Consider the following 25,884-nt stretch of genomic DNA (forward strand, 5'->3'; position numbering starts at 1 on the left):
CTTGGCTTCACAAGATCCAACCCACCCTGCTTGTCAGTTTGACGGCAACCGTTCGGGGAATCATGTGCGAAAAGAAGAAGGTCAATCGCAAAAGGCAAACCAAGACGCGGAGCTAGCTGGCCCAGCGTGAAAGGAAAAGCTGACCGGCGACCTAAAGTGAGGGGCACCTGTGTACGTTTGGATCACACAAGGAATTTAAGAATACTAGTTCCCAAACTGAAATTTTTTGATGTCAAATCAACTGTGTTAAAAAAAACTGTTTGACTAGATGTCGGAAGAGTTTTTCGGACACTAATTAAAAAACTAATTTCAGAACTCACCTGGAAACCGCGAGACGAATCTTTTGAGGTCTTTGACCGCATTATTAGCACATGTGGGTTACTGTAGCACTTATGGCTAATCATGCATTAATTAGACTCTAAAAATTCATCTCGTCGTGTACATCCAAACTGTGCAATTAATTTTGTTGTTGACCTACATTTAATACTCCATACATGTGTTCAAAGGGAGAGGAAAAAAATTTGGCCAAAATATTTTGGGAACTAAACGGCCCCTAAAGCAAACGACTGTTCCTGCATCCCGGTTCCTGATCCGCTCCGTGCTGTACCAACCCCGGCTGGTTGTCCAGTCGCTGGCGGTAACTGGTTCCTGCGGATTTTAATTTGTCAGGGAGAAAGAGCTGACAGCTTCCGTTAATCCGTGTGTGCCTGGAAGAGTCTCCTACCATTGCTAAGAGTTCTGATACTCTCTCTCTCTCTCTCTCTCTCTCTCTCTCTCTCTCTCTCTCTCTCTCTCTGAGCCAAGCCAGACATCATCCTGCAAAGCCGAAACGGGCGTCGAGTTAGGGCCTCGCTTTCAGCTTTGCAAAGCTAGGCTACAAAGATTCGAGTGGTTGTCTGATTGCTTATTAACTGATCTGCAGATGAAGTGGTTGGGGGCTTTATTTACGGTTCCTCGATGAAGAAGGCACACCTGTTCAGCCAATATTTAGTACTAATTGTCCAGCGAAGTCCTGGCTGCATGCTCGGTGATGCTACCTGCTTGGAGTTCAGCAGTCGTTTTCGCTCATAAAGGGCAGGTTCAAACCCCAATTCATGTTGACACGATAGATTGGGTGGTTGTGCACCTGCAATGGCGAATTCCAGCCCAAAAAGGCCGGGGGCCTGTTCTCCTCTGTGCGACACCAACGCGACACGTTCCCAAACTTCAAACGCACGACGATAGATGCTGCTGTCTGCTGTCCTCAACTGTTCAGACGACCAATGTATAGCTGACAAGCAGGTGGGTGAAAATAGGATTAGAAAAGGCTACCGCCCTAGCGTAACAAGTCCATGTTCGTATTACCCTAAAAAAGGTCCATGTTCGTAGATGGGGAGGAGAGGAGTCTTGGCCAAGACGAAGACGGTGAGCAGTGCGCGTCAAACGCTTTTGACACGGTCACGGAGCATGCGAAGGTCGTGTTCGTCCGGGACAGGAATGAACGGATTTTTGCTCCCCTCCGTCGGCGAGGAGGCAACTGCTCACCGACCGATCAAACGTGAGCGTCAGGTCACTGGTCAGTGCTCACACGACAGGATCAATGAATTTGTGAAAACAGTGGGGGCCGGGAGGAGAGAGACCGCGTAAAACCATCTCTGTCCACGCACGCACACAAGCATCTCTGTTACAGGGGTCAAAATCTTGAGAAGCCTGCCTCCCGCCATCCCATATCTGAAACTATCTACCATGACGAGCTACGCTAGTTGCAGGTTGCTGCGGCCGCCGCCGCCGCCGCCGCCCGCCGCGGGGCAGAAAAGCTTCGGGCTGCGGACGTGGTGGTTTCGTCTCCGGGAACTACCCGGGCATCGCCTCTCTTGCGCACCGCCCAGGCGCAGGCGCCAACGGTGAATGTGGGAAGGCCATGGTCGCTGACAGCACTGGCCGAGGCGGCGGAGCTGCTTTACAAGCTCGTGAGTTCGTGACATTTGTAAGCATGAATCAAATTGAATGTTGAATTGACCAAAATTTCTGCACAACTCCTGTACGGCAATCAGAGTTCAGAATTAGACTTGCGGTTTGCTACTCCATCTGGCTTAAAATTTCAACCACTTCCAGTTAGCGTAGGATTGGGCCTCGTTGTCGAACGGAACAGCATCGTTGCAGGAGTCTTCTGCCTCAGCCGGTCGAGGGGGCTCTGCAATTTGCTCCCGGTATCTTTGCGCCATCTCTTCAGCCTCAGAAAACACCTTCTGCCGCCATAATAGATGAGAATGTGAGCACTCAAATGAACATACAACTGGAAATGGTAATCATTCCACTTGAAAAGAAAATAGCGTGTCACATGGTCTCACCTCTTTGTTAGTGATAAACAATCCAGGTTCACTCTCGAGGTCCTTTGTGCTGCATAAAGCCAAGCACATGTAGTCATGCATAACAGAAACTCACCGAACAGCAGATGACTGTTGTCATAACAAATCTTACAATGCATTAGAGCAGCAGCATGCTCCGCAGTTACTGCAAGGTTGCTATGTCATACCTGAGGGCAATTCTTTCTGGAGATGCTGATTTAATGACAAGAGCTTTCACTGTCTCGCCCACTTTTAGCACATCAGCGACAGATCTCAGCTGACCATTTGTTATGTTCGACATGTGCAGTAAGCCACTGCAAAATATTACAAACTTATGAATCTTAGATACAAAATGTTCACATGCTTGCCAAGTAGTAATAACAAAAGATGCAAAATGGTTCATGATCCAGGTATCAGAAGAAGTTCTGTTGTCAGTTTTGAACTTTTGATATGACAAAGGCACATGAATAGCAAATTACAACTAAAATTGACTGAAATTAACAATAACTTAATGAAAACACAGGAACATGGAAAGATGGTGCCTGTATAATAAGGGAATGGACTCTTAGCTGAAGCACAGCACCATTGCTCTGAATCTAAGTCAAAGATTGACATAGGAGAGATCCCTTGCTAGCATTCCTTGACAGAAACAGGTGTAGATACAAATTTTTATTGGAGCAGTTGGGAAGAGCACCGACCATTTTTGCAATCGTTAGAAGGAGCTAGCTCAACCATCTAGGCATATCTTGAGATACATAATGAAAGGCATCAATGTGAAGGCAAATTAGCAAATCTCATTTTAACAGTCATGGCTTTGTTCAAATAATCCAGTCCAAGAACTCTACTTGTGGTTGCTTATAAATGATTTCATATATCTTAAGGAGTAAGCCGTAAAAAAAGACACACATGATTAAAATAATTTGAACTTGAGGTGCGTAGGATTAGATCATGCTGATTAAAGGAAAAGTACCACTACAAATGAAATTTCTGTGATACTGAATGAAATAATGTAATGGTTAGGAATTAGGAAACAGTACGAAATCATTCTGAAAATTCATTTAGATCGAGCAGAACAGGAAGAAATGGTATCTGTAAAAACACAGGTTAGGGTCTTGAGATGTTACGCTCTGTTAGTCTCGCCAATCCTAATTTGCGCACCATATGAAAATAACTTGCGGACTGTCCCTTGCAAGAGCGTCCCTTCTCTAAGGTATGACACCACCTAAACAAGTAAGCAATTTGTTTAAAGGGAAAGAGAGAGAGAGAGAGAGAGAGAGAGAGAGAGAGAGAGAGAGAGAGAGAGAGAGAGGAATTCATGAATCCACTCATAAATTAGGGTGTGACAATTGACAAAAGTATTGCCAAATGACGAAGGTACTTTGGAGAGTACTCTGGAAACATCTGTATCAAAAGGTAAACAAGTAGAAAAGTTTCTTGCATAAACATTGCTTAAAAGCAACGAGATAAGTTGTTAAAACAAGCATACAACAAATACCTACTTCAAAAAAATACAGCGAAAGAAAAAGAGTAAGACAAAGTATTAAAGTATGTGGTCTATGCTTCATAACAGGTAGTAGAGGTCAATGTAGGTAACTTACCCATGCTTCTTTTTCACTAATTATCAATTCATTATTCGCTTCGTCAATCCTTGTAATGCAGACATGAATTTCTTGACCAACCTGTGTATGCAAAAAATTTTAACTCAAAATCATGTATCAAATTCAAGCCTGGTGAATTTGAAACCATCAATCGTGCTGATACCAAGTGTGGAGCAGCATACAGCCAGACAAGACTCAGGTTTGTCTATATGAGATGCCAAAAATATATTACGGAATACAAATGATGCAGCACTTACTTTATTCTTTAGATCTGTGAAATTTCTTGGTCTAGTCATCATCTCAGGCTTAGGGAGGAATGCCCGAAGGCCCTGAGAAGGTAAATGCACTTTAGCCATAAATTACAAAAGTGAACTAAGTGCTGTGTGGAGTAGTACCGTAAACTCTTACCTCGATTCTAGACAGCAAGCCACCAGCATTCCACTCATAAATTTTGACCTTTATGGGTACGTTTAGCTGTTTTATCTGGACATCAATGTACAGAGACACATTAATACAAAATAAGATCAAACTTTCTCATAGAGCACTCAGCAGTGGCATTGCATAGCTAATAAGAAAACTATATATTGTCAACAAAACAGGTCATGATGAAAGAGAAATGTTAGCATAGAAGAAAACGTTTTGAGGTAAAGTCTAACAACCATGAATATAATGTAGATTGTACCACTTTTTTTTTTCTACACACTTTAACACCAAATACTTTTGATTAACACCATTCTAAGATCCTAAGGTAGAATTTGGTTTAAACTATATATCAACTATATCCACCATGTTCTAACATAGTAACATCTCGAGGTCTGAGAACAGGAAATTAGTTTAGTAGGTATGTAGGTGGTACCAGCAAGATGGCAAACTGATCATGAGTTCCAGACCTACTCATATGTAGCAGTTGGTTTGAGCTTTGAACCAGTTTCTATTCGATCATGTTTCACATCTACTTGGCGGTGCATAAAACCCCAACAAATAGTGAACAACCAAATTATCTGTAAGAGATCACTCCAAGGATTTCCAACAACAAAAGAAAGGATCGGCATAGAGGACCTGCCTCACTCTGTGCCACGCGACGCGCCGGAACAGCCTGCGTGCGGACAGCAGCGGCCGCCCACCAAGTGTTCGACCGAGGACTTCAGCGAACACGATCGTGCCAACGCCCATCACTGCCGCGCGTTTCTCCTTCCCATTCCTGCCGCTCGTCAATTCCCCACCCTCCTCTCCGGCGCCGACCTGCCTGACCACGGCGCCCACTCTCCCTTCCGTGGCGAACTCGGCCGCACGCTCCGACCCGATGTCGCACGCCAGGTACCCGAACTCCTCTCCGGGCACCGGCACCGCCTCCTTGGTCAGCATCAGCGCCGGCTCGCCACCGGCGCCGATGTCGACGTCTAGGGTCCTCCCGTCGTTCCGGACCACGACGCCGGCGACGAAGTCCCCTGGCTTGGGGTCGTAGTACCTGACCCCTCGCCCGCCGGCGGACACTCCAGAGGTCCTCGCCGCCTCACCCGCCGCGTCGCTCTCCGCGCGCCCTCCTGCGGCCGCCTCTGCTTCCGCGTCGGGGTCAGTGCTCTTCACCTGGAAGAACTTGAGGAAAGGCGCGAGCGCTTCCTCCGTGGACAGCGCCGGAACGGGCTCGGGCTCCTCCTCGGCATCCTCCGCGACGGAGGGGGACGGCTTCTCGAGGAGGTGGAGCTCGTCGCCTCCACTTCCGCCTCCGCCTCCGTCGGCTGAGGAGGACGAGGCGTGGACTTGGAGCGGTAATGGGGCGGCCGCTCGACGGGAGTATAGCAGGTGTCTCGCGGTGGGGGCCTTGTGGTGCTTGGCTTGGCGTCTTCGAGCCCGAGGTGAGATGGACACGGCAGGGAGGAGGGAGAGGAGGGAGGGGGGCGGCATGGCGAAGCGGGCGGGCGAGCGAACGGCTAGCTCGTGGGCGGCCGTCGCGCGGTTCTATCTCACCCCCATTGTCGGCACTTGGCGCGGCCACGGCGGACATGGATATTTCCGTTCCGTCAGTTTCTCTTCCCTACTGACGGGCCCCCAAATGGTGCGTATCTTTGATGGGCCCATCAGGCCCGGATAGATCAGTACCTTTTTTTCGCTTATATATTCTTTTGTGCAAACAAAACGTTTTATTTATTTATTTCTCCTATGACTATAGAAATATATCTCTATTTTTTTTGCGAATAGAAATATATCTCTAGTTCATCTAGTCCTCGATAGACGTGTGATCAACCATGATTTTTCTAGTACAACCATGATTTTCAATGAGGTGGAAAATGGCCATGCCAAATCCCTAGTTGCTTAAATTTTACCCGTATGTTGTTCTTCCTTGACTTCCCTTAGTTCAGTACAATTACAGACTATAACCACTGTGGTCTTGTAGACACATATAAATGAATAATCCCTACGCATACTTCTAGGAATTACAGAAATGAAGTTTCCCTCTTTTTATTTCAAAAATTGAGACGAACACAATTGTAGAAAGAACCGTACCACACACAAGTCACTGGCACGCGGGACCCAGCAGCAGGGCACCCCAAAATTTGGCGTCTAGGTCGAGGACCCCCGCAGGCCGCAGTAGGCACAAGCGTAGGCACGACTCCTTCGCATTCGCCTCCCCGAGTGGCGGAAGGAAGGGAGCGGAGCGAGCAGGCCAGCGAGGAGGAGCCGAAGGTTGCTAGGGGCGGAGGCGGATGGGGTTCATGCTGCGGGTGAGGCTGGCCTCCTTCTTCGCCGGGGCGGCGGCCGCCGCGGCGGGCGGGGGCTACTTCCTCTACAAGGACTACAGGCTCGCCCACGATTCCATGTCCCTCAAGGTATGCCCGCCCACCCCTTTCTGCTCGGATCTTAGATTATTGAGCGCGTATCGCTATTGGTGCCCTCGGCGATAGTGGTTCCTAAGTAGTAGTGCTTGAAGCGCATCAACATGTTGCGTGCAGGAATGGGGATCGGGGGTAAACCCTCGTTGTGATGGAGTGCCCAACCCAACATGTCTTATGCGTCTTGGTTGATGACTCAGTGAGCGTTCATATGGTTCTTTTTCCGAGAAAATGCTAGTGTTCATTGCTTGATGCAAGGTTGGGGATAGCATCTCTATCTAGATCATCTGCTCTTGTGAGCTTGTCATATCAGTGGAAATGGGGTAGACGTAATTGATTCGTTGATATATCAAATCCTTGCACGTAGGGCCTGAACTGTATTGTTTAGCATCTCTATCTAGATCATCTGCTCTTCTGAGCTTGTCATATCAGTGGAAATGGGGTAGACGTAATTGATTCGTTGAGATATCAAATGCTTGCACGTAGGGCCTGAACTGTATTGTTTCCTGACTATTTGGTGGTATATGCGGGATTGCCATGGACCTGACACTTTCAATTGAAGTCTTTCCTGTTTTAATTTGTTTGATTTACATTCTTTACAATATCAACAAAATGCAACTAGCTTTGCCTGTGTGAAATCCATGGTTGCAGTTCCAGCACTGCAAGATATGATGTAGAATGTCAAATTGAATTTATTTTCTTGCCAGTTCCTTACTCAATGTCTCACAGTTTGTGTTAAATCATGTCTTGTTATGCACTATGCTGGGAGATTGGAACATATTGCTCATACCAGTAATTGTTTCTGGAAGTGTCTATGGAACATACCAAGTAGGAGTATTATCTGGTTCTTTACCATTAGATTCTGGATCTGGAGGAAGGAACATGTTTCAGTAAAGAACTATTTTACAACCACAGTCCATGTTGAATTATATGTCCATTTTGTGACTGGAGATAATGTGTTTGCAATCCCTTGCAGACACAGGATGTTCATGTATTAGTGTTCTAACAAAGTGGACTGTGGAAGTGATTGCGAATTTTAAGCTAGCATTTACGTTAAAATTCAATTGTGTGGTAGGATTAGAGTGAATCAAAACTGGTTTCCTACGTGTGTCTGGAGCATATATATATAGACGTAGGCATTGGCATCCATCAATGCAGCGTATTTGTGTTTTCATTTCATGACTTTCATCCATATGTTCCTGTATGTATTTTACAAAATATGCAGTGGTTTTCCCCTTTAGAGTGAACATAATACAGAAGTATGAATTTTTGTGAACTTCCGAACTTACCCTGTTTCTGAGTCTCAAAAGCTGATTCATTCATGACAATTTGATAACTCAAAGCAATGAATGGAGTTATGCAGATGGGAAATTTTTGTGGACTTCAGAAACTCAGTTTGATGTCAAAACCAAATACATTAAGTAAGCATCAACAAAAATGTGTTAACTCATAAAAATGAGTAGATTGTGTAGAGAAGACCAGGGAAATTGTTCAACTATGTGCGATTAGAGGAACCTGCCATATGGTTTTATAGTTTTGAACAAGCAGTGGCAGTTACCTAGACATTACGGTTGAAAGGCTTCCTACAGATTCATAAATACTGTTACCTTTTCACATCGCATCAGTCTCTCAGGCTGATCAATCTTTGTTGTAGCTGTAATATTAAGTTCTCTATAGCTATATTTCATATCCTGTTCTCGCAGCAAAAACTTTCTGCCAATGTTAATTTCCTCTCTGTATTGCATGACTCTGTCTGTGTTGAAGGAAAGCATCTGACGTTTACAATTGATATCCTCAGGTAAAAGGTCTTCAAGACTCTACCGACGCTCGCTACAAAGCCCTTGAAAAACGACTTGAGGCTTTGGAAGGTCAGCAGAGCACTGGGGCTGCTCCGGATGCATCTGATTAGTGTGTTCACTATGAGGCTTGAGCGCGGATGATTTACGTCTGTTTTCTTTACCCCGGTTATCTTCTCCTTTGAAAGCAAGAGGCCTGACTGACAACAAAATAATCTAGGATGCTTCTTTTGTACCGCAATTGTCTGAGGCTGAGGTTCTTCCCCTACATTCTGTTTGTGTTTCATGTCAGATGCACATGAACATCAGAACTCTGATTGCTCAGGCATACAGAACGTGCAACAAATGGTTGTAAACCCAACGCCAATTTGAGATGGATGGATTTTGCCGCATCGTCTCACTGTGTCCCATTTTTTTCTGAGCTGTGCACGTTGCATCACAATGAGCACACGTACTGTGTTGTCATTTATGCGGTGGCTTGACATGGTTTGCTTGGCCTACATTAAACGCCAGTTTTGCTTGTTTTTTGAATCCAAAATTGGTGCGGCCTGTTTACGGCTTACCTGAACACAGCATTGAGGTTGGATCGGTTTCACAAGAGGCGCCATCATGGATCTGGTAGGTGCCGGCTGGTGATGAGTAAGTGAAAAGGTTCAGGTTCTGTCACAATGATAAAAATGTGGTTCACATGAGGCAGGCTGCTCTAATCTAGTAGTATCATGTTAAGTGCAGCATTACAAATGCCATAATTAGTTCTGCACCATCTTCAAACTCAGCAACATCATCATTAACTGTGCACATCATGGCAAGCAAAAAAATATTTCAACCATACCAGGAGTAATCTTAGCTGCAAGGCATGGGACCTGGCTCAAGGAAAGCCAAAATGTATCTTTCCTGACCTTGGATGGAAAGGCCACGTTCGCCCCCATGGTATTAGCCGACGGCGGATATGAAACAATGGACATGGTATCTGTCGCGTAATCTGTTCCTTTCATGCTTCCAGGTGCTGCTTGACCATACTAGCTCCTTTAGTAGGTCAGTCATATATATATATATATATATATATATATATATATATATATATATATATATATATATATATATATATATATATGGCGTCTTGGACTAGCAAAAAAGAACTACAAAGAAAGCCAAACTAGCTGTCGGAAACGTCATTTAAATTTGACCGGAGGGAGTAGTTTGATGCAGCAGAGTCTTCCGCTGAAACAGCAGTGGATTGAACTTGGAATTACGATTGGAAAAAATGTGGTTTACCGTGTATGACGGGGCAACAAGGTGATGATACATTTCGGCAGTAGGTACGCGCGGCAGCTTTTCTTCAAGGTCCATGCTATTATGACTTTTTTTATCATCTTAAAATAACAGAGCCGATGCTATTACCATCTTAAAATGCGTGGGATTAACAAAGCATTATGCAAGAACGCCATGGCAGTGATTATATGTTCTTACCATGCTTTTGTTGTAGCATCTGCAAATATTAGATGGCGTAGTTAAACTGGTTTTGGACCGAGCCGATTGCTTCGTAGGCTGGTAGCCGTTGTCATCCAGTGCACCAGCCCCCACCTCCACCTCCAGACCTCCTCGTCAATAACTAAACCAGTCGAGCTAGCTTTGCTCATAAAAGGGGCCAATGCAGTCTTCTCGATCACGCGTCCTCTTCATCATCCATCTCCTTGTCGCGGCCATTGCTCCAACCTCGCCAAGACCACCCAGAGGCAGCTAGCCATGGCAGCTCCGCCAGGTTCCCCGCGGACGCCGCGAATGGCCGGCCACGAAGGTTTCTTCTTGCACCTCTTCTCTTCTCTTCCGATCATTTTCATATGCGCGGAAGCTGTTCTGAGTGCATGGTTTTGATCCGTTTACTCAAGCTTGATCTTATCTGAAGCAAAACGAGAGGAGACAACACTAAAATTATTGCCATGAAAGATGTTTGGTTTGCAAGTAGATTAGCATGAACCTGGTACCTGGATGCCATTCAGTGTTTGGTTTGTTTCACTCAGTTTAACTCTAGCACACGTCGTATTCTACGCGCTCGTGTTAACATCCCCATCCAACCGGGTAGAGTTGAGAGAGTTCTGGTTGATGTCCCAACCAATTGGATGATGTTGTATGTTTGAGTTGAGTGTGAGTAGTGCACTGGCGTTTTGAGTTGATGTCCTAATCCAACCGGCTGGTGTTGCTAGCTGTAGGTTTGTAATGGTATGTCCGTATGTGTCACAGTTGTAGTTTGTATGGTTTCGGGGCCCTGTTTACTCATAAACAGGATCAATTCTCTTCTTATTATTATTATACGTCAAATCTCAATGTTCAGGATCTTTCAAAAAAAATTATAGTTCTGGGAGGCTTGTTGCCCCGTATGCTAATGCAACCTACTTTGGCTCGCAGATAGTCAAACGAAGGCTGCACCGTACAGGCTTAGAAGGCAGAATTCGGAGATCCTTCGTGCTCAGTACACTGACGTTAGAGAGCTCAGGTATAGGAATACGCAGGTCCTATGTTTTGTTGGGTCCAGTTATGTCGTCTTTGACATTATTTCTTCCCTTCGTAGTTCTTCAGCAAATGGTACTCCTGCATCTCATCTACTCCGGATACAGTAATTATAATTTGGAGTGATGCTACTAGGCTGAAACAAACAAATAAAGCATTCTAATTGTAATTTGGAGTGGCGTTCGTTCTTTCGTCTGAACTGATCTTTTCATATACAGGATCTGTGCAGGAACATGGAATGTTGGAACCAAATGTCCACCCAGTGACTTGGATATTCAAGAATGGTTGGATATAGATGAGCCGGCTGATATTTATGTTCTTGGGTAATTTTTCGCCCAAAAACCTTTCGTTTCAGGTGGCAGGTGGGGCAACACCAGGAATTGAGTTCTAAAGGGAAAAAAAATTAAATTGTGTGAACCTTTCTTTTTCATGTTGTTCAAGATAATGGATGGTATGTGTCACGTGTTTGCACCAGATGAGCCAAAATCTGACATACTGGTTTTAATCTTGGGAAACTACTAAAACTGTTTGGGAAACAGGAACTGGGAACTTGTTAACTATGTAATTCGGACATGGGTTCTACTTAAATAATGAATTAGCAGTGCTCTTGCTGTTATTCAAAAAGGAAAATTTGTTAACTATATTCAAAACAGGAACTGGGAACTTTTATATTTTAATTATTTAGCAATCGCATTCAGCTTGATAAGTTTATTAAAGGTGACAGGTATCTAAATAAGCAAGCTCTCCATGAGATGACGTAGTATTGCTGCAACTTAATAGTAAAGAGTTCCATTTACCATGAAAACCACTGACTATCTTTCAGATTTCAAGAAATTATTTCACTAGGTGTCGGGTATATGATTGGTACTGAAGACAATCATCCAGTTACAGTATGGGAGCATATAATCCATGAAACTTTGAATAAGAAGTGCCCAGATAAATCAGAGTTTAAATGCCATAGTGACTCTCCTCCATCAGCAAGGTTTATTCCACCAGATTGTGTTATTGCAATGGATAATGAATTGCTTAGTGATGAGGAACTTCATCTGCTGGACAGTGCAAAATTATCTACTTCAGCTCGCTGTCTTCAGCCATTGGATTTAGCCTGTGATGTTAATATTGATAATATAGTTAAAAGGAAAAGGCCGCAGTATGTATGGTTAATAAGCAGGCAAATGGTAGGACTATTTCTTTCAGTATGGGTTCGGAGAAGACTGCAGAAGCACATTCAGAATCTGAGAGTATCAATTGTAGATGTAGGTAACAAGGCAAGTGACAACTCTGATGTTTGCTTTATTACTCATGCAGCTCTATATTTCAATTGTATCATACTTGGGAACTTAGCGAGTTGTCTGTCAAATTACATGGTGGTGACACTGTTTAGAATCAATGACAATTTTAAATATTTCTCCTGAGAACTCGAGTTTAGAAAATGCATATTTTGGTTCTAACATACTTTAAAGAATAGTGAAGGGCAGTTAGACCTTTTACTGAAAGAGATAACTTATCATTTTATTATTTCCTTAAATGTTAATAGGTAGCTGCTTACCAGTGTAATCATCATGTCTATTCTTCAGGGATCAATATCAGTCAGCATGTCTATACATGAGACTCATTTTTGCTTTGTATGTTGCCACCTGACTGCTGGTGAAAAAGATGGAGATGAACTAAAGAGAAATGCAGATGCTGAGAAAATTCTTAGAAAAACAGTGTTTTGCCCAGTTGGTAGAGTAGGCGTGCCCCAAAGAATACATGACCACGAGTAAGTGAGTTAATCCCAGTCTTGTTACATTGCGCTATGCTCTAATATTGCACTGACTCAGCCATTTCCGTGATTTTCATTCATATGCGCCCTTAAAATTTTCAGAATGATTATATTGTTAGGGGATCTCAACTGTCGCCTCAACTTATCATATGAAACGACACACGAACTTATCTCCAAACAGGACTGGGATGGATTGTTTGAGAAGGATCAGGTAATTTTGTTGTCCTAGTACATTCATTACTTCCACAGAATTTCCAGCTCATGCGTCTTCTGTGACAGCTGAAAAGAGAACTAGGGAAAGGATGCACATTCGACGGTTGGATTGAAGGGTCTATCAGCTTTGCCCCCAACATATAAATAAGAGTTTAATTCAGAAAAATATGTAAGTGATGCTTCAAAATCTGGGAGAAGAACACCGGCATGGTATGCTCCCGTCTGAGCTCCACCTCATGCTTTGCATAAGATCATTCCAGTTCATTCAATCATTCCAGATATCGAAATTGTGGATATGTGTACACCAATAAGCATATTAGCATTATCACCTCCTTGTGTAGGTGTAAGGATCGATGGACCAAGAGGGGGGAGTGAATTGGGCCTTTTTCAAATTTTTAAAACAAATTAAAGCAATCTTAACCTATGCAATACTAATAAGGCTCAATTCACCAACCGGCTAACTAAGCAAACTATACAAGCTATAAAGAAAACAACAAGATATGAAACCAAGCAAGGTAGAGCTAAGTTATGATCTCTAAGGTCAAACACATGAATAATTGCATGAAAGTAAGTGCTTGAAAGTAAAGAGTGGGCAAGAGACAACCGGATTTTTTCCCGTGGTGTCGATGTATTGGCACACACCCCTAATCCACGTTGTGACACTCACTAAGAGTCTTGTCACCTCCCATGTCACCGAGACGAGGGCGCTCACTAAGAGTCTCCGTTCACCATCCCGGCGTGGTGGAGCTCAAGCCATGTACAAACTTCTCCGGGCTCCCACAATCCTTGGCAAGCTCCGGAAAAAACACCTTCAATCACCAAGATCGCCTAGGTGCTGCCAATCACCAAGAGTAACTAGCTAGGGCCTTTACTTGAGCAAGAACCGATCACCAAGAACGGATGCACACAAGCTTCTCTCTACTCAAGTCCTTAGTCTTGCTTCTTGAATGATTGAATGAACAAATGTGTGGAAGATGAAACTCAAGGTGGCTCTCAACAATAGTATGAGTATATGAATGTTGCCTGGTGTCAAGAGACCTCAAAATGACCCATTGGAGGGGTATATATAGGCAGCTCACACGAATAGAGCCGTTGGAGAAAAACTGCCAGAAAAATACTTAACGCCGGTTAATCCGACGAACCTCCAATAGCTAGCGTCGGTTTAACCGATGAATGTAAACTGCCCATTTGGAAAACTAGCCGTTACAACTTGGGCAGATTAACCGACGTATCATCGGTTTAACTGGTGAGTGTAGTTGTTCACTGATAAACTGAAAAACCAACTCTCTGGACAACTGCACCGACGTTAACTCAAATCCATCGTCAGTTTAACCGGTGAGTATAACTTCTGAAATCCCTGGAAAAACCAACTCACTGATCAATTGCACCGACGTTCGATTTCAAACATCATCGGTTTAACCGGTGTATAGACTTGAAACACCCTGGAAAAACCAACTCTCTGGACTAATTCACCGACGTTAATTTCAAATATCGTCAGTTTAACCGGTGTATAGAACCTGTCAAGACTCTGATAACTGCGTTTAACCGACGTATAGAAAAGTTGAGTCGTCGGTTAAACCGGTGTATAGACTTTTTCTGATTTTGCCTTTTCTGATTTGAGTCTTGAATGAAATCCAAATATTCTTGAGGTATAAGTTGAAAACCACTTATTTGAATTTCTAGGAACCTGAGTGACCATAGTGTGCATCCATTTTTGATTGACCATATCCATACTCAAGTTACTTAGCCTTAACCCCTCTTAATAGTGCGACCTCTACAAAATTATAAAACCTATACTAATCTAAGTGTCCTTCTCAACCTTGCGACACTTAGGACCAGAAAGGTCCTTAGTCTTGTTATATATTTGAGTTGAATACCGAGATCGTCTTTTTGGAATAACGAAATTGAGGGGCCTTTTTGACATATGACCAAATGAGCGATAATGTTTCATTAAGCTGCACAAACTCATTAGTCACAATAATGGTTGTCATTAATCACCAAAACATACCTAAAAGGCCTAGATGCTTAAACATACTTAAAGGGCCTAGATGCTTACAGATGCTTACAGTAGGTGTGACTGCATTCTCTCGTATGGGAAGGGAACCAAGCTACCAAGCTACTTTCGTACACGAGGGCGGAGCTTACGCTTTCTGATCACCGCCCTGTGACCGCATTCTACATATCAGAGGTTGAAGTTTTCATCCATAGAAAGTTTCAAAGAGCTCTAAAATTCACAAATGCAGAGGTTGAGGATAACCTATTGAACTGTGAGGCAGGCAATTTCCTAGCTCTGCAAGTTCCAACCATTGAGCTTTGAAACAGGCAATGTAAGGATCGTCTGAGGTTCCATTGCGTGACATATCTGTTAGCCTGTTTATGACTTCACAGGTTCACATATCCATTTATAATCTTTGCTACATTCTTATTTGACCAAGAACATCATGCAATGTGCTTTTATAAGCGGAGTGGTCTAATCTAAAAAAATTATAAGGGGAGCGGTGGCCATGAAACCATGATTATGGACTCTTGTCATTTTATCAAGCCATAGCATCATTTTGTAGTATGAAGTCATTGGTTCGTCCAAATAGCCATGGAAGATTGATCAAAGTCATTCGCCGGGTCCTTTATAGTAAATCTATTTTTAAGGAGAGAATCTATCCATTATATATTTATATGTTCCATATTCATATGATACTTCTTAGCAAAATATTACCTTACAGTAATTTATCAGTTAGATCAAATGAACCCACTCTCATGAATTCCTGGACATTCAACTACACCAAAAGTAAATGATCAAGCGAACAAATTTATCAGGATTACAAAAAAGAATTTAGCCCTTGTTTAGATGCGTAAATGGGAATATGTAAAGTACTATAACACTTTCGTTTGTATTTGATAATTATTGTCCGGTCATAGATTAACTAGGCTCAAAAGATTCATCTCGCAAATTACAGATAAACTGTGTAATTAATTATTTTGTTTAACTACATTTAATACTTCATGCATGCGTTCAAAGATTCGATGTGATGTGAAATCTTGTAAAGTTTTGGAATTTTGAAAGTAACTAAACAAGAGGTTAATAGAATACTAAACCCAAAAACATTGGCTGTAGGGAAATTCAGAGCTTCTGACAGAAACTCAAGTTTTTATTATTCGATGCCAAAACCCTTCCCAGTACGCAACATTTTCACTCGGATCAAAAGCCATGTCGCTGTACCCATACTTAACAACATTAAATGTATATAAATTAAAAAGAACTGAAAAACGAACACAAGGAAGAGAGAGAGAGAAAGAAAGAAAGGTATAGAAATGTTACAGAAACGATTCAAATGTAAAGTATGAGCAATCAATTCAGAGCTTCAGACAGAAACTCAAGTTTTTTTTATTATTCGATGCCAAAACCCTTCCCAGTACGCAACGTTTTCACTCAGATCAAAAGCCCTGTCGCTGTACCCATACTTAAACGACACAAAATGTATATAAATAAAAAATAAATAAAAACGAACACAATGAAGAGAGAGAGAGAGAAAGAAAGAAAGAAAGAAAGAAAGAAAGGTATAGAAATGTTACAGAAACGATTCAAATGTTAAGTATGAGCAATCAACAGATGATCCCTCAGAACGCCAGATCTCAACAGTGCATATGGAGATATTGGTTCCTTCAACCTCCCATCAGAGTGACAAGGAGAGGGAGCACCAACTGGATGAGCGCTCAGATTACTAAAATGTTCATCACCGGGATATATGGAAATTGCATGGCCAACATAGGGGAAAATATTCTGAAGGAAGCATGATGCATCTCAATGTATCAGTTTTCTGATAACTTGTCATGTTTGAAAATGGAGAGTTTCCAATATAGTACAGATGGTCCAACGTGGCTAGTTGCTTATGTAGCAACAGATGTCAATTATTAGAATTAGAACTTTTGTTGTAAGAGTGAATTAAGTCTCCACAATATCAACAGATTTTCTCATGTAGTCATGCGTGTGCATAATAGAGCACAACCACCCATATAGCATCAGGCCATTAAGATTTTCTTTGAGGTCAACTACTAGCATCAAAAGAAGAAAAATGTACAATACCAAATGAGTTTCTTGTTTGCCCCATCAATGTCATGTACGCATCCATTATTTTTATGATGACAATTGGCTGATGTCAAACAATAATACCTAGTCGGCCAGTCCAACTAAAACCGGCTACTACCACTGACCTGATGCCGCTCTATCTCGAAGCAACATATCTCTCTCCTCTTTCATCTTATTTGCAATCTCAATTACCTTTGGGTTATAGAAACGGTCCATAACGTACTCCTTTTCTTCTGCTTGTATTTCTTTGATGGCACTTGGGTATGGGTCTGGCGGCGGTTCCTTCCCTTCACTGCGGGCGATTTCTTTCAGTTCCTTGTATGCTTTCTTCTTTGCTTTCTTTTCTTTGCGATACTCAAACTGGAAAAAGGATGATAGCCATCGAATAAAACTGACAGTATTTAAACTTGAACATTTCTATAACTTGCAAATTTAAAAAGAGTGAGCTCATAATAGGATTTTGTGTTAAGGATTTGATAAAATTAACAAAAGGACATCTTCAGAATAGGATTATTACATCTGCTACAGCCATCGCATAATCTTCACTGACTCCTTGCTCTTTCAACTCCAAGACACGCCATGCAAAAACTCGTGCTGGTGGCGGATCAAATCCGCTTATCCTGAAATGATCGGATATGTATTAAAATTCATGTTCAAAAGGAGACAAATTTAGATAAGGGCACCATTTGCATGTGCAAAGGAAATAGATAAGCAATAGAACATTTTGCCCTCCCCATCAAAATTTGGAGTCTTAAATACATGTATACTATTTCAACTGTATAGTGCTGAAGTGGTAAATTTTTACAAGGAAATCACAAAGCACATGATAAGGAACTTACTTGATTGCATCGTGGTAGAGCGAATCTGGATGCTTTTTGAAGAACTTCTTAACATACACATCCTCTGGCATCTCAATCTTCTTGATCTTTCCATCCACACGAGGAAATGTCACTGGAGGTGCCCTAATCAACAAGTCTAGCGTTTCAGTTGACCAGCAAGCAATATGGCAAACAAAAGAAAGGCATAGCAGTTTGAAAAAGTAACAGCCAAGCATGCATAGATCCAGCACACATCCAGTTTACTATTTACAAACTTCTAGGCTCACAATGTAACACAATTGAACCTCACTAAAAAAATGTTGCAAACCATTTGACAACAGAAACGATATAAAGCATCAGGAAATACACATATCCCCGTTATACGCAACACCATGGCGTTCAGGGTGATTGATGAGAATCATGAGATAGTAACTAGAAATCAACCTTGTATCAGCACAGAATCATGCCATTTTACAACATCTCACTTCATAGATCCATGGATGAGCAACAAAATGAACCATCTATGATGTCACATAGAGTTTTTCTCGACATAATTAGCGGGGTGCAGCATAGTTTACATGTGGATCTTATCCCAACTGCAGCGCCAAAGGTAGGATAATGGAGAAATGCAGGCTTAGATGCACAGACACAGCTAGGGACACGGAGATGCGGGGGTGGGGTAGGAGAACACTGACTCTTCCATGGCCTTGAGCCATGTGGGGGCCGGCTTGGCGAGGCCCTTCACCAACTTCCGCGTCTTGGTCAGCAGGTCACCCCGCATGTACGACATCTCCCTCCTCCCGTGAGCAAGGACCTCCTCGTTGGCAGCCGGCGGGAGGCGCGGGTGGCGGCGGCCGGGTGGAGGCGCGGAGAGACCGAGAGTGGGAGATTGGGTGACCAGCACCTGGCTAGGGTTAATTGCTGGCCCATTTTATCAAGTCTGGGCTTTAATTATTAACTACTCAAAAGTTTTTGGGCTAAAATTTAGATAGTCTTGGGCCTAAGGCTATCTACACTCGTGTTACTCTATTTCCTCCCTCTAAAAAATTATTTTTGTCTGGTCATCAAAATTCTCTCCTCTACATTCAGTTTCTCCGCATCCATACATCATCTATATCTCTCCTCTATACCAACTTCCCCCATACGAGACTCATATGTCATACACTATTTAATTTTTTACACCCACCACCCCACCCTCTCTCTCCTCCCTTCTCTGTCCCCAGGCATCCCACGACAGCGGCGGCGGAGGTCCGCACGGGCGATGGCCGCGCACCACCGCACCGCGGCGCGCCCCCCCGAGCTAGGCGCGCGGTTGGGCTCGTCGACGGGCAGCGCGGGCAGCCGAGCGGGCGCGTGGCCCCGCGAGTGCGCGTGCGGCGCGGCCACGGCGAGCAGCGGCGGAGGCGGTGCGGCGAGCGGCGGGCCGGACGCGGCGCACGGCAGTGCAGAGGAGTTCGCGCAGGCTGCCGACGGCGGGGCTCCGGTGGCGGGTGCGGTGGTGAGGGAACGGCGGAGCTCCCTACCTCGGCGACCGGCCTGCGAGCTCCCTTCCCTGCGAGGTCCCTACCTCGGTGACCGGCAGCGGAGCTCCCTTCCCTGCGAGCTCCCTCCTCTGCACTCCCGCTTCCTCGACCCCCGCACCATCCGGCCATCTTCCCCGCGGGGCGCCCCTCGTCCCTCCTCCCTTGGCGGCGCGGGCGGATGAGCTGTGCCGTCGCGGGCGGGCGGGCAAGCTCCGCAGCCATAGCGGCGGCAGCGCGCGGAGGCCGGCGGACCGGCGTGCGCTGGAGGGCGGCCAGCTGCAGCAACGCGCGGCGGTGGCAGGAGCGGCGGCCACCCCACTACCCTCTCTCGCTCCTTCCTACTTCGGCGGTCTCCTTCTCCGGTGCCGCGGAGCCCCGCCGCCCCTCCCTGTCCCCTCCGCGGAGCCACGCCACGAGCGGCATCGATTTCCTCGACGCGGCCTCGAGCTCCGCCACCCTCCTCGAGTGTCGCCCCTGCTCGAGCTCCGCCACCCCTCCCTCCTCCCCGCCCCTGCTCGACGGCGGCAGGGCGCGCGACCCGGCGGCGAGACGTGCACTGAGCCTCCGCCGGCCGGCACCGCCTCCAATCAACACCGCGGGCGCCTCCTCCACCCTCCGTCGCGGCTCTCCTCCTGCACCCCTCCTCCGGCGTTCCCCTATGCTCCTGCTCGCGGCACGGCGGAGCAGCAACGGCGGCACGGCTAGGCGGAGCGGCAGCCGCCCCACTACCCTCCGCCTCCTCACCCTCTCCGTCCTCTTTCCCCGGCCTCCTTCCTCTCCTCTCTCCGTTGGCAGCGGCGCAAGCTAACGCGCGGGAGGACCAGCGGACGGCGGCGCCCTGGGCCCGCGCGGGCCTCCAGCTACCCGGCGGCGGCCTCTTGACTCCGTCGGCACGCCGGCCGCCGGCGGGTCGGATCCCGGCGGCCGCGCCGCCCCCTCCCTGCTCCCTCCTTCGCTGCGCGCTGCTTCGCTTGCGCGCTAGTGGTTGGGACGACGCGTGAATGTGTGGGCCCCGTGCCATGTCGGCGGTATCGTTCGTTCTCTACCTCCGCTTGATTTGGCGCACTCGCGAGCTTCCGCTTGGATAGCGTAGATGCTAGCGGACGCAGCTGCAGACCCATTTTCGCTAAATCCATCCTCCAGGGAGTTTTACCGTGTGCAGCTGCGGATAGCCTAAACGGCGGCGGGTCGGGGACACGCAGCGATGGAGTTCTTCCTCCACAATTTCTCTCTCCTCCCCCTCACAAGAGTTGGCGCAGAATTAGAGGAGCCCGTCGGCATCCTTCCGCTTCGTCTCTCTGTGCTCTTCTCTCCGATTGGAAAAGCTGAACACCGACGAGGCGCCGCGTGGAAATGGACCAAGGAGGAGGAAAAGGGGGTCGATGTCCAAGCGCATCCATCTGGCATTGGCTGATTTTTGGAAGATGTTTATTAAATTAATTAAAACCCTATTTTCCGAAACATGATTAGCAGTTTGCGAATGACCATTACGTTCAGAAGAAAAACACTCACCATTCCCGCCACCTTTGTGTAGGAAAGCTTACATTGCGTCAATTTTCATAATTTCTCCTTCAGAAGTACTCCCTCCGTCCCAAAATAAATGTAATTCTAAGACTAGACACGCAAACCAATGCATGGTGTGAAATTATCAAAATACCCTTGTCTTTTATGAGAATGATCTAGATAATGTCTTGTTTTTTTTGTAAGAAGTTTTCGAAAACTCTTGTCTTTTGTAGTAGTTTGGTCAAAGTAGCATTTTTTAGGACAAATTTTAAACTCTAGATGTACAATTATTTGGGACGGAGAGAGTACTTCCCCGTCCTAATTTAAGTGAAATTGTAGCATTCAAAAAAATTCTCAAATTAACCGCACAGGCACACAATAGCACATACTCCTAGATGCTCTCATCTGTCCACCGTTCATTGCAATGGTTACTACTGTTCTCAGGCCAGCTATTCCCTTTATGTAGGAATTGTGTCATTTTCTGTCTTCTTGTTCAAATCCTAGAAGTGGACGACGGCTATACATTATTCATCCACTGATCTATACATTATTCATCCTGAAAGAAAAAAAAACACATTATTTGAAGGCCAGCCGATCACCGGCGGCCCAGGCCCCTCCATGGCCGCTTCCACGGTCGCGTCACACACGTTGGTTAAGCCTACACCAACTGCGCGTGGTGCATCAATATCTGCATACGCCAAGCAGTTACGTGGAATTAAAAACGGTAAGGGATCACTGGTTTCACAAGAGGGTCATGGATTTGGTAGGTGCCGGGCGACGATTAAGTGAATAAATTCAGGTTCTGTCACAAATGATAAAAATGTGCTTCACATTAGGCCGGCTGCTACCTTCAGGATCTTCAGCAATACCGTGTTAATTAAAACATCATCATTAGTGTCATTATCAGTTCCGCACCATCTCCAAACTCAGGCCTTGTTTAGATCCCAAAACACAAAATGCAAAAAAAATTTAAATCATTTGCATGGTGTACTAAATGTAGTCAAAAAATAAATCGCATTACACAAATGGACTGCTGATTGTTAGATAACTAGGCAATTTTCGGTATATTTTAATTGCAAATATTACTAACAATTTCATGGCATAAATGAGTGATAATGTGTGAATAAGATATGTGCATGTGTTCATGTTATTCTTACTAATAAGCATGAACAAAAAGTTAAACCAGAATAGGTTTAGAGTGTACCCCAAGACGGGACCAGTGCCGGAGGCACCGGTTGCGCCGTTACCAGCTGGAATAGACATGCTATTCGACTGGCCTTGCCTGAAGTAGCCGAACGATGTCGATGCAGGAAGAGGTTCGCAGTGCAGTCCCACGAACGGTCACCAGGAAGCAGACGAAGTACAATCGCGTCAAGACGCTCCCCAAAAACCTGATTAGGTCTCCTAAGCAGGAGTATCTGGATCAAGTGATGGAGTGTGTGTTGATGAGATGAGGAAGGGGTGGTTTATATAGGCGTGGAGGTGCCTCAGGTTCAACGAACCTGGACGTCGTAAAGAGTTTTGATGAGCGCGCGTGTGTGGTTCACCGATCTCCTCTTACCGGCCTCACAAGTGGTGTACACGAAGTCCACCCTTTAAGTCAGTTGAGATCCTCCTCAAATCCCGGTACGGAATTAAACAATTAATTCCCTAACATTTAATAGTGGGTTTTAAATTCTTTTATTGTATTGATTAGAATAAATGGGCCAAGCCCATAATTCCAACAAATACAAGTTGAACTAGTTTGGATGCTACAAGGCATCCAAACTCTGAACCTTGGATGAGCACTCTCAACCTTGGATGCCTACGGTGGTTATTAGCTGTAACGCGATATGATTCTGAATAAGGATCTCAATAATAGAACGAATCTCAGCTGCATAGATGTGTTAAAATAAAGGCAGCGTTTGTCTCAAGGCACTAGACGACTGGTACCGAAATGTGCTTACTAGTTGTCTGGATCATTGCATTCTGAAACAATGTAACATGCATGGTGTTGTCGTATGATCTGTCCCCTTCATGCTTTCACGTGCTATAGGCTTCATGAGCAATTAGGTATCTAGCAAACTCCTTGTTCACAGGAAGAAATTGCAGTGTTCAAGTTGGAATTGTGATTAAAAGAATATGGTTTACAAGGAAGAAATTTCGACGACTATAATTCAAGTTGGAAAAAATGCCGGCAATAATACCCAGGGTTAACCAAACCGGTGGGAACCGGTCCGGTTTGACCGGTTAAACCGGTCCGGCCCGGTTTCGGTTTGGGCCGGTACCAAACCGGCCCAAATTCAAAATTCAAATTTAAATTCAAAAAATGAAAAATTTCTAAAAATACTTCAAGGTGCGACGAATCTAATGGTGTCAAATTTTCTCAAAAATCCGTCCATTTAGTATAGTTTGCGGGCATATGAAGTTAAATCAAAAAATAAAAAGAAAAAATGGCCGGCCATTAAGGCCCACCACATATGGCAACCGGTAAACCGGTCAAACCGGCCGGTAAACCGGTCAAACCGGGAAACCACTTTTAAACTATTGGATTTTTTGGTTAAAACACCGGTAACCGATCAGACCGGACCGATAAACCGGTCAAACCGGTCGGTATACCGGTCGGAACCGGTTACACATGTGCTTTTGAATTTGGATTTGTATTTGAATTCAACCGGTTTCCACCGGTTTCCGGTCAAACCGATCCGATAAACCGCTACCAGAGGGCGGCGGTTTGACCGGACCGGTCGGTTTTGTAAACCCTGATAATACTTAACAGCATATGCCAATCACAAGAATACAAGATAACTAAGCTGAAATCAAGGAAACTTACTCGTGGCCTATTTGCTAGCCGACCGTGTCCGTGATGGAATCATGGAGGCATGATTAGCTAGGTGGATTAACAAAAGATTACTATGCATAATGGCATGGCATTGATGACCAGTTCCTATCATGCTTTTACGTGCCGCAAGGGTTGTCCTATTGAAGCGTCCCCTCTAGGTGATTTAAATGTAATATAAATATCAGTCACAGGAGGCTGATACACATTTATTACATCAGATGGTACATCACCGTATAAAACCTCCGAGGAGGCGGACACTCGATACAAACGATAATTAATAATAAAACAACTACGGTGATACACCAAAGCACAACCCACATGGGATCCAGCTCGGGCTCAGAGTAACGCGCTAGCAGAAGCATCTTGCAGAAGGCCAACACCACAGGCAAAGTTGGGGTTCGGACGCAACCTCTACTCGACGTCTTCAACAGCGAAGTCCGGATCTTCCTCTGAAGAAAACCACAAATATATATCGGGTGAGTACAAAAGTACTCAACAAGTCCAACCCCATCCACGGAGGGGGTAACACAAATATGCACAGGATAAACCAAGGATAAAGCTGAGGTTTATTTGCAGTAAAGTTAGATTTTACACATGCAAGGGTTTATTTTTGAAAAGAGTTTTTCCCAAAGCAATTTTTAGTAACCGAGTAATCAGTGGGGTTGATCCTACACAAAGGATCCAAATTTTAAATGCTACCAGACTCCTCATCCGCAGTAGCTCACGGCACATCTGCCGGACACCTTCCAAAAACATCTCACACCAAGAAACCATCCATCCTAGAAGCTAGTTATGTGACCAAACCGTAACTCGCCCAGTACCGTGGGCACGGCTATTCGAATAAGTTTTAACTATACAGAGGTGTACAACTTTACCCACAAGTGGGGTACCACAGCACGATCACTTTAGTGTCGGTGCAGATCCCAACAAAGCCATTACCCACCTTAGTTAGACCTGACTAGCCAACACAGACTCCACCAAGGGGCCATTGACCTATCACTGAGGTTTAACCGGGGCATAAGTCACTATGACCTTATCCCTTCTCCTTGATCACCCGTTGCTCTCAGCTCTCCTGATGGCTATCAGACTAACTAGTGGGGTTTATGCTAAGCTGTTGCCACACACAACGGTCGAGTGGTTTGCACGATAGTTGAGTTAGGCAAGATGACACATCAACTCGGTCCTTAATTGCGACAAGATAGATATCTCCTAACCTTCTTTCTCAACCACATCGGTACGAGCCTCCAACATATGACAATCCACACAGGGAATGCCATTTATCCATCCCATCTTAACATTTTATTCTTTATAACCCAATTTCCCTTTTCTCAATACTCACACATTTTTCCTTTTATAAAGCATGTTGTAACCATTTTTGAGTGTAATAAAACGAGTATCGGGTCCTAAGCGGTGCTTTAGCAGCGATTAACATCCATAAAGAATAAATCATATATAGACGTTAATCTAGGTGGTCAACGAATGGTTATAACAAATAAGGGGTGGCTATCCAACCATGTTTCAGCAGTAAAAATATATGCAATTTTATAAAATAGGCCAATAGGTTGTGTTTATAAAACTGGGTCGAAATATGCAATCAAATGATGAGATTGAACTTGCCGTTCGCAAAGCCTTCCGGGAAGTCCTGATCGAAGTATTGTCCTTCGGGTTCGGCCTCGCGGTACTGGTCCTCCGACACCTGCTCGCAGTACTGCTCGTCGACGGGTTCTCCCTCAGTCACTTCGTGATCTACGGCGCACACAAATAAACATACAACAAAGAAAAAGAAATAAAGGTTTTATCGTCGAGCTCGAATCAGGAATAACTTAAGAAACGATGGTAGAAAGAATATTTTTGGGCGATTTCTTAATGGCATGGCCGAAATTATGTTAGAAATGGCGTGGTAAAGTTTCGGGGCAAACAGAGGATTTTTGGCGCATGAAATGATAGGCCGAAGAGGGATTTAGGGGCTAAACGGGGGTTCAAGGGCTTCTTTGTAATTATTTTTTAGAGTTGAAGGACTTGATTATAATTTTTGAAAATATTTGTGTTACTTCGGAAAGGGGCAGGGGTCTATTTGAAATTATGTTTATATGGTGG

The 25,884-nt window shown here is 44.6% G+C and overlaps 3 protein-coding genes and 1 long non-coding RNA gene across 5 annotated transcripts; 2 read left to right on the forward strand and 2 right to left on the reverse strand.

The window, feature by feature from the left end:
* Positions 1-1,958: 1,958 nt before the first annotated feature.
* Positions 1,959-5,907, reverse strand: LOC120664804 (protein PIGMENT DEFECTIVE 338, chloroplastic-like). Of its 2 annotated transcripts, none has more exons than XM_039944154.1 (8): positions 4,985-5,907; positions 4,334-4,408; positions 4,183-4,254; positions 3,926-4,006; positions 3,452-3,549; positions 2,516-2,641; positions 2,331-2,379; positions 1,959-2,225 (listed from the first exon to the last, which is right to left on the reverse strand). In XM_039944154.1, the coding sequence occupies exons 1-8, from the start codon at positions 5,828-5,830 to the stop codon at positions 2,073-2,075; spliced, it is 1,500 nt and encodes a 499-aa protein (XP_039800088.1). In that variant the 5' UTR covers positions 5,831-5,907; the 3' UTR covers positions 1,959-2,072. The 2 variants fall into 2 exon arrangements, with proteins under 2 accessions (XP_039800088.1, XP_039800087.1); XM_039944153.1 differs by having other exon boundaries at positions 1,959-2,228; positions 4,985-5,904.
* Positions 5,908-6,474: 567 nt separating this feature from the next.
* Positions 6,475-8,945, forward strand: LOC120664806. The gene is made up of 2 exons (XM_039944155.1): positions 6,475-6,753; positions 8,555-8,945. The coding sequence occupies exons 1-2, from the start codon at positions 6,631-6,633 to the stop codon at positions 8,663-8,665; spliced, it is 234 nt and encodes a 77-aa protein (XP_039800089.1). The 5' UTR covers positions 6,475-6,630; the 3' UTR covers positions 8,666-8,945.
* Positions 8,946-12,376: 3,431 nt separating this feature from the next.
* LOC120664808 lies at positions 12,377-13,259 on the forward strand. The gene is made up of 3 exons (XR_005671023.1): positions 12,377-12,822; positions 12,928-13,036; positions 13,105-13,259. It is a non-coding gene; the product is annotated as an uncharacterized LOC120664808 (long non-coding RNA).
* Positions 13,260-17,021: 3,762 nt separating this feature from the next.
* On the reverse strand, positions 17,022-18,862 carry LOC120664807. The gene is made up of 4 exons (XM_039944156.1): positions 18,636-18,862; positions 17,962-18,084; positions 17,640-17,742; positions 17,022-17,482 (listed from the first exon to the last, which is right to left on the reverse strand). Exons 1-4 carry the CDS (start codon positions 18,728-18,730, stop codon positions 17,237-17,239), a joined length of 567 nt encoding a protein of 188 aa, XP_039800090.1. The 5' UTR covers positions 18,731-18,862; the 3' UTR covers positions 17,022-17,236.
* Positions 18,863-25,884: the final 7,022 nt, after the last annotated feature.

The sequence above is a fragment of the Panicum virgatum genome, chromosome 3N (genome assembly GCF_016808335.1).
Source record: "Panicum virgatum strain AP13 chromosome 3N, P.virgatum_v5, whole genome shotgun sequence".
Taxonomy (NCBI): domain Eukaryota; kingdom Viridiplantae; phylum Streptophyta; class Magnoliopsida; order Poales; family Poaceae; genus Panicum; species Panicum virgatum.

Coding starts and splice junctions, on each gene's coding strand:
- LOC120664806 (XM_039944155.1), top strand. CDS start 6,631: ATGGGGTTCATGCTGCGGGTGAGGCTGGCCTCCTTCTTCGCCGGGGCG. Junction 6,754..8,554: donor ACGATTCCATGTCCCTCAAG/GTATGCCCGCCC, acceptor TGATATCCTCAG/GTAAAAGGTCTTCAAGACTC.
- LOC120664804 (XM_039944153.1), bottom strand. CDS start 5,830: ATGCCGCCCCCCTCCCTCCTCTCCCTCCTCCCTGCCGTGTCCATCTCA. Junction 4,409..4,984: donor CGTGGCACAGAGTGAGGCAG/GTCCTCTATGCC, acceptor ATTGATGTCCAG/ATAAAACAGCTAAACGTACC. Junction 4,007..4,182: donor TCACAGATCTAAAGAATAAA/GTAAGTGCTGCA, acceptor TTGCATACACAG/GTTGGTCAAGAAATTCATGT.
- LOC120664807 (XM_039944156.1), bottom strand. CDS start 18,730: ATGTCGTACATGCGGGGTGACCTGCTGACCAAGACGCGGAAGTTGGTG. Junction 17,743..17,961: donor CTCTACCACGATGCAATCAA/GTAAGTTCCTTA, acceptor CGATCATTTCAG/GATAAGCGGATTTGATCCGC. Junction 17,483..17,639: donor ATGCGATGGCTGTAGCAGAT/GTAATAATCCTA, acceptor TCCTTTTTCCAG/TTTGAGTATCGCAAAGAAAA.